Source organism: Falco rusticolus, chromosome 5, assembly GCF_015220075.1.
Source record: "Falco rusticolus isolate bFalRus1 chromosome 5, bFalRus1.pri, whole genome shotgun sequence".
Lineage (NCBI taxonomy): Eukaryota > Metazoa > Chordata > Aves > Falconiformes > Falconidae > Falco > Falco rusticolus.
Window position 1 is genome coordinate 22,402,736 of NC_051191.1, and position 20,088 is coordinate 22,422,823.

The 20,088-nt window shown below is 44.8% G+C and overlaps 1 protein-coding gene across 2 annotated transcripts in view; it reads right to left on the reverse strand.

Annotated features, from left to right (window-relative positions):
• The window catches only part of ELAPOR2 (endosome-lysosome associated apoptosis and autophagy regulator family member 2), a 103,771-nt gene that overhangs the window by 21,356 nt on the left and 62,327 nt on the right, over nucleotides 1–20,088 (reverse strand). The window contains exons 3-11 of one of the 2 annotated variants that reach the window (XM_037390122.1): nucleotides 13,595–13,790; nucleotides 12,838–12,985; nucleotides 9,970–10,056; nucleotides 7,530–7,635; nucleotides 6,741–6,893; nucleotides 5,563–5,651; nucleotides 2,077–2,257; nucleotides 1,180–1,308; nucleotides 116–206 (exon numbers count right to left, since the gene is read on the reverse strand). In XM_037390122.1, the coding sequence (XP_037246019.1) occupies nucleotides 116–206; nucleotides 1,180–1,308; nucleotides 2,077–2,257; nucleotides 5,563–5,651; nucleotides 6,741–6,893; nucleotides 7,530–7,635; nucleotides 9,970–10,056; nucleotides 12,838–12,985; nucleotides 13,595–13,790 (1,180 nt within the window). Of the gene's footprint in view, nucleotides 1–115; nucleotides 207–1,179; nucleotides 1,309–2,076; nucleotides 2,258–5,562; nucleotides 5,652–6,740; nucleotides 6,894–7,529; nucleotides 7,636–9,969; nucleotides 10,057–10,836; nucleotides 12,647–12,837; nucleotides 12,986–13,594; nucleotides 13,791–20,088 lie in introns of those variants that run through there. The other variant, XM_037390123.1, reaches the window with a different exon arrangement.

The window sequence follows — 20,088 nt, forward strand, 5'->3', positions numbered from 1 at the left end:
GACATCATTGCGCTTCAGAAAGGAAAATTTGGTTCATTCCAGGGTAATGTGAAATAGGTGTAAGAGAGAGAGATAAATGAGAAATAGATGGGGGGGGGGGAATCCTTTTCCTTACTTAAATCCTGGGATGTGCAGGTTCAAGATAAGATAGTCATTGTCAGAGCCTCCAGCCCCACTCTGGATGTGATCACCAGCCACCTCCCAACCTTCACAGGAGAAAGAAAGAAAAAAAAATATTCAAGAAATGGGTGGTTTCTGGGTCATAAGGCAAAAAAAAAAATCTGTTACCATACTTTTTTAAGCAATTCAGTACTACAGTCCATTTTAAAGATGTCTGGTATAAACTACAGAGCAGTATAATAACCCTTTTGAATGAAAAATTTTAGTAATTGTATGAAACGGCTGATTTTATAGGCAAATGTCACCTTGAAATCAGCAAAGTGATTGAAATTCCCTGACCTGTGCTGTGCAGCTCAAAGGGGATGATCCATCTGATCTTTTCCAGCCTTAAAACAGGTGAATCAATGAATCTATGTGTTAAACGTTAAGCATATACTTCCATGCCTCTCTACAACACCACACATAATTCAAAGCCTGAGTTACATCAGCCTGACAGGGTGGATCAGATTGAGGAAAATGGTTCAGAGCAGGCTGGAGGTGGGAGAAGTGCCGAAGAGGATCATTTCCACCGCTGAGCTGTGACTGCTCTCTGCTGCAATTTTAGTACATGTGCAGAAAGAAAGCTCTGAGTGCTAAATGAACAAAATCACAAACTTTAATTAAGTTTTCCAAGAGAATTATACGTGACCTCGATGGTCATACTTATAACAAAACATGAAAGGAGATAAACTCAAGGGAAGTCAAATGTTTTTTTTCAGTGGGGATATTCAGATGCACCGAAGGCTAGAGTGGGATAGGGCTTTGGCTGAGGGGACTGCAGATAGGCTGTGGCTCCTGCCTTCTTCTGGTATGCAGGAGAAATTTTTTATTTCTTCTTTATGATATTGTGACATTGCTTCCTACAGGAAATTTCAAGCCTGGTGCAATTAAAGAAAAGGGGAGAAACTGTGCAGTGACTCACGCAGCAAAGAGCATACTCATTTCAAAGGGTGCTCCATAACAACAGTGATCAGCACAGGAGAAAGACAGGCACATAACAACACAGCGGATTTGGCTCACCGTTCATCCCATCACACTTTGAGTTCCCGACATTAAAGCAAGATGTCTTCATGTTGCCTGGCAGGATGTTCCACCACTTGTACTCAAACCCAAGAGCTGGCTCAGTCCCAGCAGGGCAGGCTTTGCACTCTGCAGGGTGAGAGGGCAGGGGAAGGATATCACATGGCCAAAGCACATCTCAAACAGCGTTTTAAAAAACTTAAGATATTACTTTTTTACTCTCTGGTGCAAGTAATAAGCAAAGAAAATAATTTATTTCTTTATAATTAAACAGTCAAAGACTTATCAGGACCAGAACAGTGGAAATGAGACCAGCATTTTCTAAATTACAGATCATAACCTCATAACCTTGTGGTAATTAATCTGCCACCAATCCTCGAAGCCACGCTTCCTTTCTAATGGCTTCAGCTGAAGGTTTGATCATGCTGGTAAACACGAGTTCCCACAAAATGCTGTAGGTGACCGTTGGGCCAATACATCCCAGAATCAACAACCCAGAGTTTAGTCTAGACAGTGTAGGTAGGGTACTCATCTGACAGTGTGTAAAATGAGATATTCAAAAGGAAGAACTTGGCACGGACAGGAGAAGGGGTGAGGAGGAATTACTGACTGTAAAAGTTCTGATTCCCTTCTCAGAATCCCTTAAAATTACCCTCAGGATATTTATATCAGCCAAGAAGTGCATTCAGAACACAGCAGGTCAACTTAGAGCAGCAATCCCTGATAAGAAAGGACTTCAGAGAGAAAACAGATCTCCAACTCCCTCTCTCTGATGTTATTTAGTAGGTATTTTATGCAAAATGAACTTTGGCTTAAGATGATGTGTCATTAAACTAAGTCAAATGCAAGCAGGTGACAACTTTTGTGGACATGATCAATTTTTTTGTGGACTCCTACCCTGTGTCCCATCTGAAAATGTGCCTGGTGGGCAAGGAGTACAGGAAGACGAGGCGTTGTTGTAAAAGCCAGGATTGCAGGGTGGACAATCCTTCCTCTCTCCAGAAGGAGGTAGGGTCAACGCGTCAGGGAGATCCTCTCTGCAGATCTTGGGTTCGATCCATTTGTACATGATCTGAGTCTGGAAGGAGAAGACACTGAGCTCACAAGGCATGTTACGAAGCTTTAGGACCAGATGCACCAATCAAGGTCCCCCTTGTAAATGAAATTATGGTATTCCTGATGTTTTAGGCAAAAAAACCCGACCTTGCACATCCAGGACAATAAAGGGAAGGGTGGAGAAGGGAAACAGAAGTGATTGGGTTCACAGGCAATTCCGAGATACCAGACCTTCAGAGCAAAGCAAAAATGTGAAGCTTAAAACAATTACTACTGTTCATTCCTATTTACCTAGTGAATTTCCCCATGAATATGTTTCTAGGGAATGTCAGATGAATAATTCTAACAACTGCATAAGCAATCTTTGCATTTTAACCATAGTAACCCAAAATGTAGCTTCTGCATGATAAAACACTTTTATTGGGAAGGCATCTGTCAGCACAGGAACACCGCAAGTTTTGCATTTTTTCTCCATACCAGCCTGTTCTTTGAAGAATCCTCAATTTCTCTCCAGCCATTTTCATCTACTGAGCAAATGTCAAAACCACACAGGAGCTCTCCCAAGCCCTCACCAGTCCCTCCACATCACATAAGGAGCAGTTCATGAACACTGACATGAGTCAGTCCTTGGCGCTACCACATACAATGGTATCACCTCTCCATCATCACCTCTCTTCAAGGAGACAAGTTTCCTGTCTTCAGGAAAAGATTTAAGTAAGATGCATCACCTGTGAAGTTGGGTTTTCAGATATCATCTCACTTTAGGTCTGTCACTGAAAGGGTTTAATAGCTCAAGATGAAAATTAGCTGAGTTGTGGACTTGGGAAACCCAACTGGCAAGACTTTAACCTGGCCACAGCTCCTGCTCTGGATACTTCCACCCTTTGGTCCCAGCAGTGCAGTCAGGGATCCTTGAGGCCAGAGGCGCAGGCACAGAGCTTGGCAGGGGAGATTTCACCTTAGGAATTTGATCCAGGGCCCTGAGCACACGCCCCTGCCATCCTGGGTGTTGGGCTTCTCTTGCTCAAGGTTAGCCCTCTGATAGCACAGAGCTCTTCAAGTATTGATCAGCTTTGAAACTGTTTGAAAAAAGGCTGGAAAAAGCCTCAGTGCAGGCTCAGGTCCCAGCTCCTGGGAGCTGCTGTTAAGCTCAGACTCTCACCATTTGTCCCTGCCTGTGCTGGGCTGCAGCCATGGGTCATGTATGCTGGTTGACCCATGTCCTGACTGACCCATGGACTTGATGTTCCAGCTTGACATTGGTCACGACTCATCACCATGGACTTGTCTAGCAACCTTGGCTGCATCTGGCCGCTGATGCTGGGTCTGCTTTGCTTGCTTTGCTCAGGTACTGTGGGACTGCTCCTGCTGTCAGGGTGGCATCTGCCCCTTATGGATCAGCCTGCCCTTGCTGTTCCTCAGCACTTAGAGGATTTTCTGCAGTATTGCTCCAGCGATGCTTCAGCAGCATCAGCATGCACCACATTTGAAATAAAAAGGCTTGGAAGCTCGCAAAGTACCTGTGATGCCCACTGTACACACTAAAGCAACCCCACTGCATCTGCACAGTGAGAAAAGGGTCACAGAGTGCCCACAGCCACCCAGGTGAAGGTTTCTGAGGCTGAAGCAATCAGCCTGGGATTTTTAAAGCAATAGATGGGTGAAAAGTCAATAGGAGTCAAATACTTAAATCTCCTGAGGCCCCTTCTACACATGGAATGGGGACAGCAGGAGGGATGCAACAATCTAACATCCAGCGAAAAACCTGGCTAATTTTAGTAAGCCATGGATCAACAGACCTTTAGGCTGGTGCTTTGCAGACACTGTTCACCTGAAGATGGGCTGCAGAGTCAGGGCCTCTCACTGAGCTGCATCACATGGAGAGATGGCTGGGGAGTATGGCAAACCTGGACCAGTTTCCAGAGATGCAGGGCACTAAACATTGAAAGCGGTCCTGGAAACACAGCTGGTATCTGTGCATCCATGACACATGTTGTTGTTGCAACTGGAAGATGAAGGGTGTCTGCAGAAAGATCTACTTTGTATTCTGATGAGGTGAAGGGAAAGGCCATTGAGGCGCAGGAAGAGGAGCCTATTCCATGGCAGGGAGCCTTGAATTGCAGGGAGCAGTGCCAGGGTAACCTGCAGGAGGCTGCAATTAAAGCAGTACCTGGAGTTGTAGCAGTGAATACTGCTGCTAATTCCCGGAGTCGTTATAGGCAGTTAATGGAGCAAGGATCTGTGACTCAAGACCAGGTTGTAGAGGCGGCCAGCTCTGGGGCTAAACTCACTGGTGCCTCATTATTAAAGCATATAAACTCTCAGCTATATTTTGGAGCTGGCTGACCAGGAAACTCCAAAATAGTCCAACCTGCCAGCAAATATTAAGCCAGCAGCTTTACAGATGCTATGGATTTTGACTGCTTGCCATCCCGTCTGGATCTGAGAGATGAGAAAGGGAAGAAAAGAGACAAAACAGGCCTGACCACATGTTTGCACCTCTGCGGGCTCCATATCCCAGTAATTAGGAGTTTCTTCTCCAAAGCCCACCAAAACCCCACTTGACTGCTTGGGATAAAGGGTGGGAGAGCTCCAAACCCAGGCTACTCCACCAGCAGGTCTTTCTACCAGAGACCCCCAGTGGATATAAGATCTTCAGGTGAAACAATCTACTGAGAGTTCAGGTGTTTTGAGGCATCCCATGAGGCAAGCGCATTATTAGCAGCTAAGCTCTGCTGCTGCACATTAATACTCCCAGGCTATGTATATACCATTATTTCAACAGACCGTAGGCTCTTCTTTGATGTTAAAACTAAGGGACACGACACACATCATATCTATGCAGGCAAACAGTCTTCCACCTGAAATAGGTATGGTCATGTCCTCTGCTCCTGTGCCACAGCAGCACCTGAATCATGCCTGGGTGCTGCTGGGACAGGATGAGTTGTCACAAGCCAAAAGTATGCCAGGAAAGATGGCTAACAACTAAACAGTAGAGTTTATTCTGGGATGGTACTTCACCTTGTGCTCCAGTCCTGTTGTTTTAGGAGCATGGAAGTAGCACCAGAGACCAAGTCAGACTAATCACAAGTGCAAGGAGCTTAGCATTTCACAGTGACAGATTCCTTAAGGAGACCAATAACAGGCAGATTCTTACGGATGGATAAATGCTGGAGGGAAGGCAACTAAAAGGACAAGCCCAAAGCCTCAGAGAGATTTAAAGCTGGAAGCAAAATTGGGAAAGTGATTGGGAAAGAGAATACTTGAAAATCAAAAGAACACAGTAAGCTCAATGAGCTTAAAAACAGTATCATGCCTTCTACTTACTTTCCCTTCCTTATCACATGGGGTATGGATCTGGAAAAAGTCTTTGTTTGTGCATGGAGGACGCTCCATACACACACTGGATCCCTCATCTAAAAAGAAAGGGTGAGGAACAGGATGTTAAACTATCAAATGGTCCCTGGAAACAACCGTAATGAGTTTAAAATCTGGAGATTAAAATGAGTCAGCAGAAAAATTAAAAACAAGAATGAAAAAACAAACTCTTAACAGAGTCTACATGAACCTTCTCCTGAACTGAAGCAGGGGAACAGGGAAAATACCAGTTCTGCTTGTACTATCACACTGAATTCATTGATTCAGTATCACCACAGAGTCACCCAAAACCTCACCCCAACCCTTCACATTCCAGCAGTAATTTGTGTAGTTTGCCAAGCACAGGAATATGTTCTCACTTGATAAGGAGCAAAACCACCCTAACCCATTAGAAATTTTCTTATAAGATTGGCCCAATTTCTCCTGCCCCCGGATATTTTTGCAAAATTTCCATTCCCATCATGAGTACCAGCACAAGTCCTCCCATCATGAGCACCAGCACAAGTCCTCAGCCATCTGCCATAATCTGTGATAGCAGGCGCTATGGTCAGTAACTGATTCTTTCAAAGTTTTCTTATAAAACAACTGCAAGGAAGAAAACTGAAGGTATTTTGAGCATGAAGAATGTGCCCGTGTTACATGATGATCGCCAGATAACTGCACCTAGGAATGCAGAGGGCTTTGGGGACTACGGTTTGCAACTAGGTCACCACATCTTCCAAACACACAGGAAGCAGGGACAGGCCAGGAGAGTATTTGGGAAGGAGATTCCTCAAAACAGGACAAGCCTGAAGCCAGTGATGAAGCCAGTTCAGGTTATCGCCAACTGGTAACACAAGTTACCACGAGAGGGCACAGCCTGACTGTTACTACCCAGAAGAACTCATCCCTTCAAGGTCATAAAGATCTCCATGTGAGTATAAATGACCTTAGCCAAAATCGACTGTGGCCCATTATGCAAATATGTGCCCCCTGCAGCTTTTGAGAAGTCCCATCTTAATTTCCCCTTTGCATATCAACTACAGACTAAACTCCATTGTTGGATAAAACCGTTCTCACATCTGCACATGGAAATAGCATATAACCTTACATCTCCTGGTTTTGCTTAACCCATTTGATTTATGTACCTGCATAATACATTTCTTCTTTACACTTGGTGCACTTTTTTGCTCCTTTCTCAGAATAAGTATTTCTTGGACACACCTGGCAGCCAGAGGAACCTGGTTTGTCACTGAAGGTACCAGGCTTGCATGCAAAGCATTCAGATGTATATGCAACTCCTGTAAGATAAATTACACGTAAAGCACTGAAACAGAGAGGTATGCCCCATAACTACTGCCTACCTGCTTATGGGGGAAATTAAGCTAGCTGCATAACACAGCTTAAAAATCACAGACTTTCACTACCCACTTTAGATACTTTGGCTTTGCTGACTCATAATTTAGGTCTTTAATCTTTGCTCCTCAATGCAAGACTGACCCATGCAAGAACCTTATACGACACTACAAGTTTGATTACACTTAGAACAGGACCAAGAGAGCAACCCCAGATTAATTATTTATATAGTCATTGAAATGTCACTATTGTGATACATATATCTATTTATCGCTGCTGAGATGCTTGCCAAAAGCACGCTCTTCCTATAGTATACTAAAGAAAACCAGTTTATTCCTTTTTCTCTCTTTTATCTGCTAGGCCAGTCTTCTGCAGTAGATGGCATCATTTACCAGCTAAATTAGTCTTCAGCCTTTCCCTGACTGAAGTTTTGCTGTTCTCTTTCTACACGTCAGAGGAAACAAGGGACAAGCAGGCTAAAAAAAGCCACTTCGGTGCTGTAGGCACACCAGCAGAAATGGCACTTGGCAAACGCTGTGAGGAAAGAGTGAGATAAGACCTGCAAGGTAAATATCACTTACCTTCAATCGTGATGTTTTTCACCAGAACTGGTTTTACTACTTTGGACCCCATGAGAATCCCTGTGGTTCTCCAGTACAATATATTGCTACCTGATTTCAGAGTTACCTGCAACAACACGCATGACAGTTAGCAGACATCCCCTCACCAAGAAATTGTTTCATTTCTTACTTCCATTACCCAGATTTCTTGCATCCTAGCAGCAATCCTGGCTTTTCTTAAGCTGCTTAGTGAGGCAAAAAGTAATGGGGAGACAGTTAGGCAGATGCTGTGGAGACATCTCCAAGGAGTGCCAAAGTGTGCTTTTCAAAAAAGCTTCTCAACACCCCAGTTTTATGGAAAAACACCTTGCTGTAAGCAGAACTGGGAAAAGCTGCTCCTGCCTTTATACAGCTACCCCTGCCACTCTTTGGTCTCTAGCTCTGTGTTCAGATACAGTCAGTTTGTTTTTAAAGCCTTGGGATACAATTTTATAAAGAAACCCAACATGACTCAGAGTTCAAAAATCCAGGCTCACAAACCAGTTTTATTTATAGGCTTTAAAAATCAGGCTCTGCCTGTATCTAACACTACAGCATCGCCATCAGTAAGCCAGGCACAAACCAGGAGTGTCCCCAGCAGCAGTCCCATCCCTCCTGCTCATTTCTGACCCCAAACAGCAAATGAGATGCAGAAATCAACCTGGTTTCCCACTGCCTTGACCTACTTGACTTCATGGCATGGTTCAGCAAGCAGCTGCACAACCCCTGTGCTGGCACGAGGAGGGTGGTGGGGTGGTGGCCCCATGGCTGGGGTAAGGGGCAGGAGGAAGGCAGGACCACTTCTTTCAGCGGCAGTGTTGGTGCCTGCTGCCTTCAACTCACCTGTGTAACTGCAGTTTTCACTCCTCCCACTAAAAGCAGCAGGTTTCCCCAAGACCTTGCCTGGCCTGCAAAGCTGCACTGTTACCTGCTAGCCCAGTACAAGATGCCTACTGCCAACATAGAGATACTGGCCTGAAGGTGCTCTATTTGCACACAAGAAGAGGGATAAACTCTACCAGCATAAGGGTGCAAGATACTGAGATTTCCAGCAGTGCTGGACAGGCCTGGCAGGGCCACAGTTTTTGTGCACCCAGGATAGAGTCTGAAAATTCAGCAAAGTGGAAATACAACATATTGTATCTCCCACTCCCCAAACAGCTAATACCCAGGAGGGGAGAGCACAGCTGGCTTACCACAGGTAACATCAGAACTGGGACCATATTGAACTAAATATCATGTTGTGTGGTGCAGAGATACGCAGCATCAGCTCTTGTGCAGCAGGACTAGCATGCTGGAAGCAGAGGCTGCAGACACTGGAAAACCAGGCTCAGAGAAGCCACCGGGACAGGATTTGTAGTACAGACAAAAGCCTTGAGGAAGAGCCATAACACTCATCTCACCTACTCGTGCGCCTGCATTTCAGCCAGGCATCCAAGCAACCTTCATACTCCGTGGAGACAATAGCACACCTCAGATGATGAGCTCAGGTGGTGGCACCATCGCTCATACAGACACTGTCTACATCTCTTAGCTCACCCACGTCAATGCCCTGGCCTTGGACCTACCTCTCAGCCTGTGCCACTCACCCATCCTCACCCAGGTCTCCTGCCTCCTGATGTGACTTGTGCCTGAGCTAACAGTCACTGCCAACCAGAGCTGGCTCAGGAATACAGTTTCTCCTCCAGGAGGACAAGCTGACCATGGAAAACAGAGACCAGGCTGCTGTCTGTGCTCATAAAATGCCTTTTTCTTCTGGCATAATGTCACCTATGCTGGGCCTTTGCTGGTATGGCTCTGGGAGTTAGGGTATGATTGTATAGTGGAAGCCAGGCGTCACCATGAGCTAACGAGTTGGTCTACACGTTGTCTGTGCACCAAGCAAACCCAGCCAGCTGGGTCACAGGCCAGCCAAAGGCCTGTGGCTCCTAACATGGAGCTGGCAGTGCTGCAGGAACCACCCCGGTGCTGCCAGCTTGCTTTTCAACTGGGTAAGTCACCACAGAGCGCAAGCTGGGTGCAGTCCAGCCCTTCTGCCTGCACTTGAGAATAAAATGCCCATCCTGCCTGCCTCCACATACACACATGGCTCCTGCTGCTCTGCTCAGCAACTGGGAATAACGTTCTCACAAGTAAACAACTGTTGCAGAAGATTTCAATTACAATCATGCAGAGTGACTGTGGCATGCGGATTTGCATAAATCTATTTAACCTCATAAAGCACTTGATTCAAAGCTCAGGGAAATCAATACAAAGTCTTGCATCTATATCATTTGCTTGGGATCTGCCCTCAGTACTAGGAAAGCTGCACTCCTGCAAATGCATTAACAGGATCTGGCCCTTGTTTGCTGTCTGCTCAGAGGAAATCACACACATTTAAAAATGGAAAAAAGCTTCATGAAGGAATTTTTTGCTCACTTACGGAATGAGAGCCCCATTCCCCATTGTCTGTCAGCTTCACCCACTTGTCTGCCGTGGACTCCATCTCTTTGCACTGGTCATTTTGTATCTGTTAATAAAAACACAAGATCAGTGACCGCAGCCAGATGCATCTCCCTGTCAGGGACATTACTTGTGTCAAAAAAAAAACCAAAAACGCACCAACTTTCAAAACCCACTAGCAGCTTAACAGTGCCCCCAATGACCCACAGATGGAAAAAAAGAGCAGGAGGAGATCTCAGCCTTGTCCTCTCTCTATCTGGTCAGACTTGGATGCTGAGCATCTTGTCTTGGCTGCCTCCTCCTTCTGCTGAGCCCACCAAGGCCCAATTCTCTAAAACCCAGAGGCCATGGGCTTCTAAGTCAGATGGGAGGTAGGAGCGGATGGGCCAAAGCTAGATGACAAACTGCAGCCAATATCTGCTATGTCTTTGGCTCCCTGCCACCTGATCTCAATAGGGCTGAGAGTAACGGTATCAAGACAGAGTCTGCCCTGGCAGAAGTGTGAGGGTGATTGTCCCTTGCCCAAGTCCAGCACAGCTCAGCTGCTTTTCCTTGCAGCAGGGTTTGGTGCATGGCCTCACAGTGGTCCACTTCTTTCTTCTCATAACTGTCTTCTCTGAAGAAAAAGTATCAAGTCCCTTTGAGGCATGAGCTCGATTATTCAGCTTTCATTCCACCAGGGAGAAAGGGCAGTTCCACACTTTCAGAAGACCCAGGGTCAAGCAACCTCCTCAAAGTTGCTCCACAAGTCTGAAACCAGTTGCATAACCCCACATCCTCTGAAGCATCTGAGCACTTAATTCCCACCTAGATCAACAGCACTGAGGAAAATGGGTGAGAGAAGCACCTAAGTAGAAGGTAGATCCCTAATTATCTTGCACAATCTGATCTACAGCATCTTTGTCTTTGGTTCCCACCTGCAAAAAGGAGGTAAGAATATATAGTCTCTTCTCACAAGGTGTAAAAAGGGCTTCAATATAAAAAAAGAGCCTGGGAAAGGAAGGATGTAGAAGCACTGGGTATCTAACAGGAAGCATCTACACTTGCTTCCCACATTCGAGGACAACTCGCTTACCCTCAGATCAGCAGTGTAGCCACTTGTGCCTGGAGAACCCAAAAACTTCACCATTTCCCAGTAACCTGCAAACCACTGCCACTGAAATGCCACTGTCCAGAGATAAAGTGTCACTGTTAAATATATCTAAGCACAAAGACAAGCTGGAGGAAAAATTCAGACTTTTAGAGGCATGTTAAATATGGCTTCCCTGAAATACTGAGGCTGACTAGGCATTATTTACATGGGCATTTCAATAAAGGACTGCACAACTCACTGCTTCTTGAGCAGGGAATGATAAATTTAAGGAGGTGAACGAATGGAATATGGATAAAAGTAATAATCAAAAAGCCATTTTCAAAGCCAGTGCTCAGAGGAACAATATATTTTGCTTCCTTGCAGGAGCAGATCAGTCAGTCATTCAAGCCACTGGAACAAGGATTCATAACCCTGGTACACTCTTCTGACAGCAGAAAGTGTATTTGCTTTCTCCACATGAAGAAGGCAAGACAGTCTAAAATAAAACTGTAACAGCTAAATACTATTGCCTGCAGTGTCTGTTTATCAAAGTATGCAATAGCAAATTATTGCATTGATGTAGAAGCAAGAGGATGCCTCCAACAGGTTATTTTTGTTTTCCTTTCCCATCTCTACTAAGGGTAAGGATACTCTGCACTTTTCCCCAAGCTTCAAGAAACATTAATCAACACCAGCTAGGGCTTCTCACTCCTGTGAGCTACCATAAGCTGTGTTTTTTTGGATGAAAACCAGAGCTTACCCGACAGATACAGAGGCAGTAACAGAGGAAACTGAAAATTTCCAGTCATCTCCCGCTCTGAGCTGCCCTCCCATTACGTTTTTTTTCTGTCCCAAATGGCAGGTACAGCATGAAAAGGAAAGCTATGCAGGTGTTGGTGGAACCTTCCAAAGCATCTCAGTGATGTGGGGCATTTATACCACACTGCAGAGCCTGCTGCTGGGAGCACTCCAGCTCCCTGGAGCCAACCAGTCCATCCACGTGGGCAGAGGAGGGTTGCCTTTCCCATTTGGGTCACTGCTGATCACATTGTTTGGGTACAGCATGGTGCAACCCCAGCCAGGCTGCTCCCATTTCAGAACTAATGATCCCCAGCCCCTCCAGTTTGCAGTGCAGACGTGTCCTCAAAACCTAATTCCTACTGAAAGTCATCTGAATGCTTACTCCTAAGTCTGTTTGGAGAACTGTTACTGTTGTTTCTGGTTTGTTTTTTTTTTTTTCTTTTTAGGGATCACCCTTTTGATTCTTCTCCTGGTTTTCTTTTCATCTATGCATGCTATGAATTGTCATCTAATTCATGTTATGACCCAAATTGACCTAAAACTAAAGCTAGGGTTTCCACATTTTAATGCCTTGGAGCACCTCAGGTTCTGGATGCCTACCTTGGAAGAAGTCTTTTTCAACGTCAAGTCCCTTCAAAGGCATCTCAAGTCAAACACCCCCAAACTGAAGCATCTACCACAAACAGTTGTCTTGTAAAAGGCTGGATTAACAGGGACAGTCATGACCCCAGTGGAAAAATCCCAGTGCATGGTAGATAGGATCAGTTTAGCCTGAGTTTTGAAGCTGAAATAAATGCCAAAAGGCAGCATAAGTGACAGAAAGAGAATAGGATTATTTTTTTTTATCTTGTTCAGTAGTAACAAGCTATGGACATACAGGGAATGTAAAGGGAGGAAAAAAGCTCTTTCTAATGGCCTTTATCTGGATGGAATTCCTCCAATATAAGGTTGCATTCACCATACAAAAGGCCTTACAAAAAATTCAAAGAAGATGTTGTTGTCAATATACTGGTATTCGAAGAAGACAGAACCAGATTTCTTCAGGTGCACAGCATAGATGAGAGAAACTGTACAATCGTCCCTGTTCGACTCTATGTAATTCCCTCGAGGCGTCCACGAAGAGCTGATGAACACAAACAAAAGAAGCCTCAGCTGAGATCACAGACACTGAGGAGACTTTTCTTACATTACCATACAAAACCATGTTACTAAATAAAGAACCCAGATTCCCACAGTAGCTAACTGCAGTGAATTTATGATTTTATTACTGGATTCCCATTTATTTTTCATGCAAATATAATGTTTTTCATTAAAACCATGCATGGGAAAGGTGCTATAAATGTAGGACCCAGCCCATGCAGGAAAGGTTTATTATACATAGGTTCAATATACTTTCCATTAGTAACAGCCTTCTATGACTACCATGGGTCTCTAAATAGGCTGTGAAAGTACCTTTTAGCCACGTTTACCATACCATGACCCTGGAGCTTTCCAGCTACAAATCAGAGCAGCTCCAGGCTGGTCTTAGACTCACTAGCTGCTGATGAGCTCGAGGAGACCATGATGGCAGCAAAGAGGTGACTACAAATCTGACTTGCAGCCCGTCTTGTTTGCCACAGATAGGGCTGGTTACCTTCCAGAGAGCTTAGATCAGACATTCTGGCTTTGTGCTGCTGAGCTGTCTCAGGTTTGCCCATGGCTGCGTAACACAAATGCAAACAGAACTTCTTACTTGTTACAGCTGTCGGCTTTATTCTCAGCCGAGCCAACCGCTGTGTCCATGAAAGTCGCTACGTTGGAGAATCCTGCCGGCAGCTCATCCCACTCGTCAAACTTGATCCCGCTGCCCAGCGAATAGGTCCCCTCTGCACATTTGCTGCACACCTGGTTCTTCATCTCCAGGTACTCACCAGAGGCACAGGAGAAAGCTGGGGAGGCAATTGTTTCCAGCATATGAATAGAGAATTTAATCCCTATTAATTTCCATTAATTTTTTGCTTCTTAATTAGTTTAGAGTGAACCGCCACTAAAGGGAACCAAACAGGGATGCCCCAGTCCCATGAATACAACAGCTGAACTACCAACATGCACTGCAGAATCGAGATGTTCACCAGTGCCTGCTTTGTCACTGACATGGCAGGACTGAAACCAAATCTCAGATGATGGCTCCTGATTTGCAGTTTGTCTCTGCTGGCAAAACAAGATTTCAGAAATGAAACCTCTACCCACAGACTGTGTCCAAAAGCAATTTGTAAAAATGAGGACTTGTAATACAGTCCTTCTTACCCTTGCTCACCCGCCTTGAACTCAATTAAAATCACCAGCACTTGAGAGCCAGAGCAGACTCATCTCACCCACCTGGATGGTAGCTAAGAAGGGTGTACAACAGCACACTACAAGCCTTGGCTGAGAGTTGCAGACCCAATCCAAGGATCTTTCCACATTTCTCCCTACATGGATGCCTACAAAGCCTTGAACATCTTGCCTGATAGACCAAGTGGTCTTGGAAAAGATCACCAAAGGGCCTATGTCTAGCAAATGAGGATCTTTGACTGGGTTGATATTAAGCATGCTGAGAAAATAAGCACTGGTTGCCAGTACAGCACAGACAGCACTAAAAATGTGTAACTAGGGGACATATCAGGAGCTATGGTCACAAAGTGGGTTTTTTTACTGATGTCTCCAAAATTATTTACTCCAAGTAACTGTATGTCCCTTGCTCCAGTCTGATCACATCTCTACCTGCTAAAGGGAAGAATATTCCCATTATACAGGGGAAACCTGGACAGCAGCTGAAGCCCTGTATGTCCATGGAGCCCCATGTCTATGCTCATTTGAGTGGCAGAGCATCCCACTTTCCCCCAGCCCCATGCTGCACCATGTCCTGAGACTGAACATCCTGGTGGAAAACAAATGAGCGCTTTCTGACAGCACACAATATCTCCTGTGTTGCTTGTAGATTTTTACTTAACTGTGCCAGTCTAGCCAAAGCAGGATTCAGTGCAATGCACACAAGAAATGGTGGGGCTTTTGTCCTGTTTCATGCATGCCACGTTGTGCCGTGACAGATGTCTCATACACTCGCTTTGACAGACGGAAGCTCCCTAGTCTGAAAAACTGTAGAATGAGACCAGACTGCTAGCCAAAGTAGTGACACTGGCCCAAAACCACTGATGCCAGCTGAAGTCCCAGCATATGCGGTTCCATATGTGTTCTGGTGTTTATCTAACTGCAGAAAAACTTGATTGTAAGTACTTTGATAAAGTTATGGCTGCATGACACCTGAATACAACCACAATTCAGGGTCCCATTTCTGTGCCAGCTCCCGCAACATTTCTTTGTGTAATTGTCCTTGATGGGCATCGCTGGAATGCAGATAAAAGGTCCATTTTGATGGAAAGATCTGCCAAAGGGTCATTTTTCCCTCTTGGTCATATCAGCATTCTCTGAATTTGAACCAGTGGACCTCAAGACAACAAATCTGCTTTTCTAACCCCATCGCTCACTGGTGATGGACTAAGAAGGAAAGCGGGCAGGAGCCTAACAGGGACAGGTGATGGCGTGGGCATACACAAGGAAATCCTGTGGTAATGGGTTTCTGTGAAAGACTGACAGACAGGTAAAAAATCCACCCTCAGTGGGGGCAAGGAGATTTTGTAGGCAGTGGTACATGATGTAGCAGTACAACTAACATCCCACCTGACTGCCTCTGGAACCTCAGCTCAAGCCATAGGATGCTCAAGCAGCTGGGCTCAGACACTCAGCTTTCCTCAGAGATCCAGAGAAAAGTAGCCAGCACCTTGCTGTGCATTGGAACTCAGACCACACCTTGTACAGCTTTTCACCTTAAATGTGTAGAGGTGTCCTGTCTCATTGCTTTAGCATTATTACTAAATCTTGCCTTATTTTTTTCTTTTCAAGGGTGCAGAGAGAAGCCATCGGGAAGGGAAGTAAAAAAATGAGCTCTGTAAGGACATATTCAAATCTTTTAATGGTTTCACCTTTTTTTTTTTTTTAAGGAAGTTAAATAGCAAGAAATGGAAAGTGCTGCTCAACCACATGTTCCAGATTTGTGAATTTCAAATAAGGAGTCAGTAACTGCAAGCAATTCACTGCTGTAATGAAGATGCAGAAGGCAGCAGAGCCTCTTCTTCGATTGCAGTGAGGCTGCATGGAGATTATTGCTTTAGTTGAAATAATATCTTTTAACTCCTTGCAGCCTGAGAATTTTAAAGAAAAAAAAAAGGGTATAAGAGATAAGGCAAGCTGCCACACAGGACACTGCCATCCATCACTCACCTTCCAGGAGCGAGATGACCCTTCCTCTTATTTAGGTGGGGAATTACCTTCTTTCCCTTTTTTAAGAATCATATTTCAAAGGCAGCAGCATTTCCCGTCAAAACACATACGACTGCAAGCAAACTAGCTCTGAGCATGCCAGCTGCTTGCCAGGTTCAATTTGGGGCTGAATGCGGCTAGTGGCAATATGCACCACTTTTGACATTGGAACAGATGCATCATTTGGTCTCGTTCCAGGCAGTGAGGAGCGGCTGGAGGGGGATGGGGAGAAAACACAGCACGTTATGAGCACAGTGATGATGATCTCTCCTAGTGTACCACAACTTGCTCTTCCAGCACAGGGGGACACCAAAAGCCAGGCCAAACCCTCTTTCAACTAAGTAGCATCAGTTCAGAAGCCCATCCCAGCACTCGGAGGGCAGGCTGTGGCCATGCCCGGAGGACCCTGCAGAGCAGATGTCTGCCACGATGGGCCAGGAGGTGCTTGCCGGGGGACGGGGCACAGACAAATGAACCATCCCAGGGCACTAGAGTTACGCCTTGCTCATGTCTGCTCTATCTCACTAAGACGTAGCTGAGCACAGACCCAGCGCTGACCAGTGACCGCTTGACATTATTGCAGCACTGCTGTGTTTATGAGGGTGACACATGCAAGGTGCTGTCATCGGGAAGGGCAGCATCACCACGTAGGAGGTTAAGGTGGAATGTGAAGTTTCAGGAATCTAAATCATAAATTTTAGGTGTGTGCTCTGATTTGCCCTCCACTAAACCCTCCCTCTTGCTTTGGAGTCCAGGGGAAAAATTAAATCTCCTGGCTGACAGAGGTAGGCTTTGGAAACACCATCTCCCCCCAGCCCCAGAGCCCATTTCTTTAAGCATTTGATACCTAATTTTCAGAGAAAACATCTCTATTGAATAACTCCTTATATGCCTACCCTGTTTCAGAAAACAGAACTAAGGCTGCTAAATCACGTAGGCAATTCTGAAAATCTTTTCCAGATTTGACACTATTGAGCCTGTTTGGACACCGCTATTCCCTCTCCCTCTCTGACTGCAAACTTTCCTGTTACACCTTTCAAATATCAGTTTGGGTGCCACACACTGAGTTACACAGAGCAGTGCACATTGTGAAGACTGAATTTGAACTTTTTTCTTTCTGTGAAAAAAATTGTGAAACGCATTAAAAGATTTCATGACTTGCCTCATCGTGGGCATTTTTAAAACTGGGAGAACATTTCCAGAGGCAGTTAGGAATAGGACAGCATACTGCGGTGCTAGATACATTGATGCCTTCAGTAGCTCCAGTGAAGCAGTTATTGGTGATTTGTAGCTATAGCTCTCTTAAAATGAATACAGAAGAAAAAAAATATGTTGTGGTTTGTACAGGTGACCAGTCCTGCTCGCAAAACATGCCATAAAGTACTGTTAGATAGGCACTGCCATAGGAAGCCACACACATTCATACATGCATGCAAGAAAGCTGATGCTGGATTCACTTAATAAAAAATTAAGAAGAGCTACAGTACTAATACCCACAGAAACCATTGTATATAAGTCTTGTCAAACAGACCTCATTTCATTCTTTAAAAGCATTACAAGTCACTTGATAAAGGTGACTGAGTGGACGTAATAGGCTTAGGGTTTCTAATACACTTAGTTTTGCATGTCATTCTGATGAAGAAGGTAGTACCATACAGTACCAGCAAGGCACATAAGAACTGCCTGAGTAAGAGATCTCAGACAGGGCTGTTGGTGGGAAACCATCACTGAGCAGGGAGGAAAGGGGCTGAAATGTACCCCAGAGAGTAGCAAGCCTGAAGGTTGGAGCAGACCCACCATTCACCAAGAGCTTCCACTGTCAAGACATGTAAAAAAGGCACAAGTGAGATCTGTCAATATATTTAGAGGTGGAGGCAGAGATGTGTAGGATGAAACGTGTATTATGGGCAAGAAGATCATTCTAATACTGAATATAGTTGTGATTCTGCATTTTTAAGAGGTCAATGCAAAACAAAAGGACTTTAAACGCTTTTAAAATTGGGGGTAATGTCTTGCAGTGAGAGTTCTGAAGTGTTTAGTCTACTTAGTTTATCAAAAGAACATTGAGAGTCAACTTCATTAATATATAAGCATCTCCAGGGGGAGAAAATGCAGGATCCCACTGGACTTTTTAATCAAACAGGAAACTGCATAAGAAGAACTACCTCTGGAAGCTGAACCCAGACAAATTCAAATTGGAAATAACACATTTTTTCATAGGAAGAATGACTGATTGCTGGAACAATTTGTCACAGTGTGTGATGGAGCCTTGGTCTCTCAAGTGCTTCACACCATAACTGGACAACATACGGAAGAAAAGCTCACGCCAAAGACAAATAATCAGCATCAACCTAACTGGATGCATTTTAATGGCCCCTGAGGTCAAACTGGCCAATCTAATCAATGCCCCCTCCTCTTAAACCCTGTATGTTGAGAGTGATGGTATCTTACTTCCCTGGAGGAGCCCTGCCTGCTGTAACCACTTCCAAGGAGTGCTTGCAGTAGATCACTTTGCAGATCTGATAGCACTTTACAGTCACTTTGCAGACATGGAAACACCTTGCCAGAGGGCAAAGCAGACCATAAACAAGCTTGCCTCATTTGACCTTCGACTGCAAGGGTCCAGGGTCATGTTTTGCTTTTTAGTACAGCTTTTTAGTACAACTGTGGCCTTCCCAGTGAATTTGGTGGGCAGGGACCAATGTTAGTTGGCACATTTCTCTTCTAGTAACTGACCCTAACAATCTCACGTTGCTTAACTTTCTGATGCTGGGGGTCAGGACAGGCTTATCACAAACACTGCTGGACTAACAGAGTAGATCCTCACAAGTATATGACTACTTTACTCCTCCTAAGGTCTGAAATCATCATCTAGAGAGTTTTCTCATGTTGAATATCTCCCAGATACTGCCATGCTGTGAGAGGGATCAAAATAATTGTGATTTCACCAGAAGATTAATCAAAGCTGCCTCAATGCCCTGCATCCTCCAGCACTAAACCTGTAATATATTCAACTGCTTTCCTCCTTTATGCAGCCCTGGCCACTCAGTCTTACAGCTTCTCTCAGCTAGCTTCCCACCCCACACCACTTGGACCCACTACTTCCACCTCTATCACTCTCTTCAGCAGACATTTTTCTCCAGACGTTTCTTACTTACTGTACCTGAAACTATTTCAGCTCTTCTGTTTATTCTGTTGCCACTGAGCACGTGCACTTTCATGTGTCCTCCTGGCTCTCAACACTTTACAATTTAAGAAAAGAAACAGGACTGGATTTTGCCAGATTACAACATTAGAAGGGGGTAGCTATGGAGCACTTCTACCCAAAACAGTGAAAATACCCAGGAAAAATGGTCTCAAACACAGGCTTTCCATCCCTCCCCCCTCCATTCCCATGTTGTTCATCCAAAGCCCCGCTGCCTGGGATTTAGGTGAGACGCTGCTGTCTCCTGCAGGCAGTCTGGGCTGACTGTGGCTCAGAAAGGAAATATAAGGTTGGCAGCATCACACTGTGAACAGCTGCTGGGTTCAGCAGACACATGCCACAAACCTGGAGGAGAAGATGTGGCCAAGGACAAGCACACAGAAACATCTGTTTAGTGATACCGTGGGACATCAGGGTCCGCACAACACAGAACCAAGGACCAACCAAAATACAGGATGAAAAGAAAAAAAGAAAGCCAAAGGATGAGAGGAAATCATTGCTTCATTATTAATGTTTCCTATAATCTCAGCCAGCTTCAGAATGTCTTCCGTGAATAATTTATACAAGGCTTCTCCAATAGACTGTGAGTAATTGATGTTAGCTTTCTTCAGTCATTATACCCCAATGTGTTACCAGGATCCAGACTGAATCTTAATTATAAGAAAAAAAAGTCTGTCAAGGCT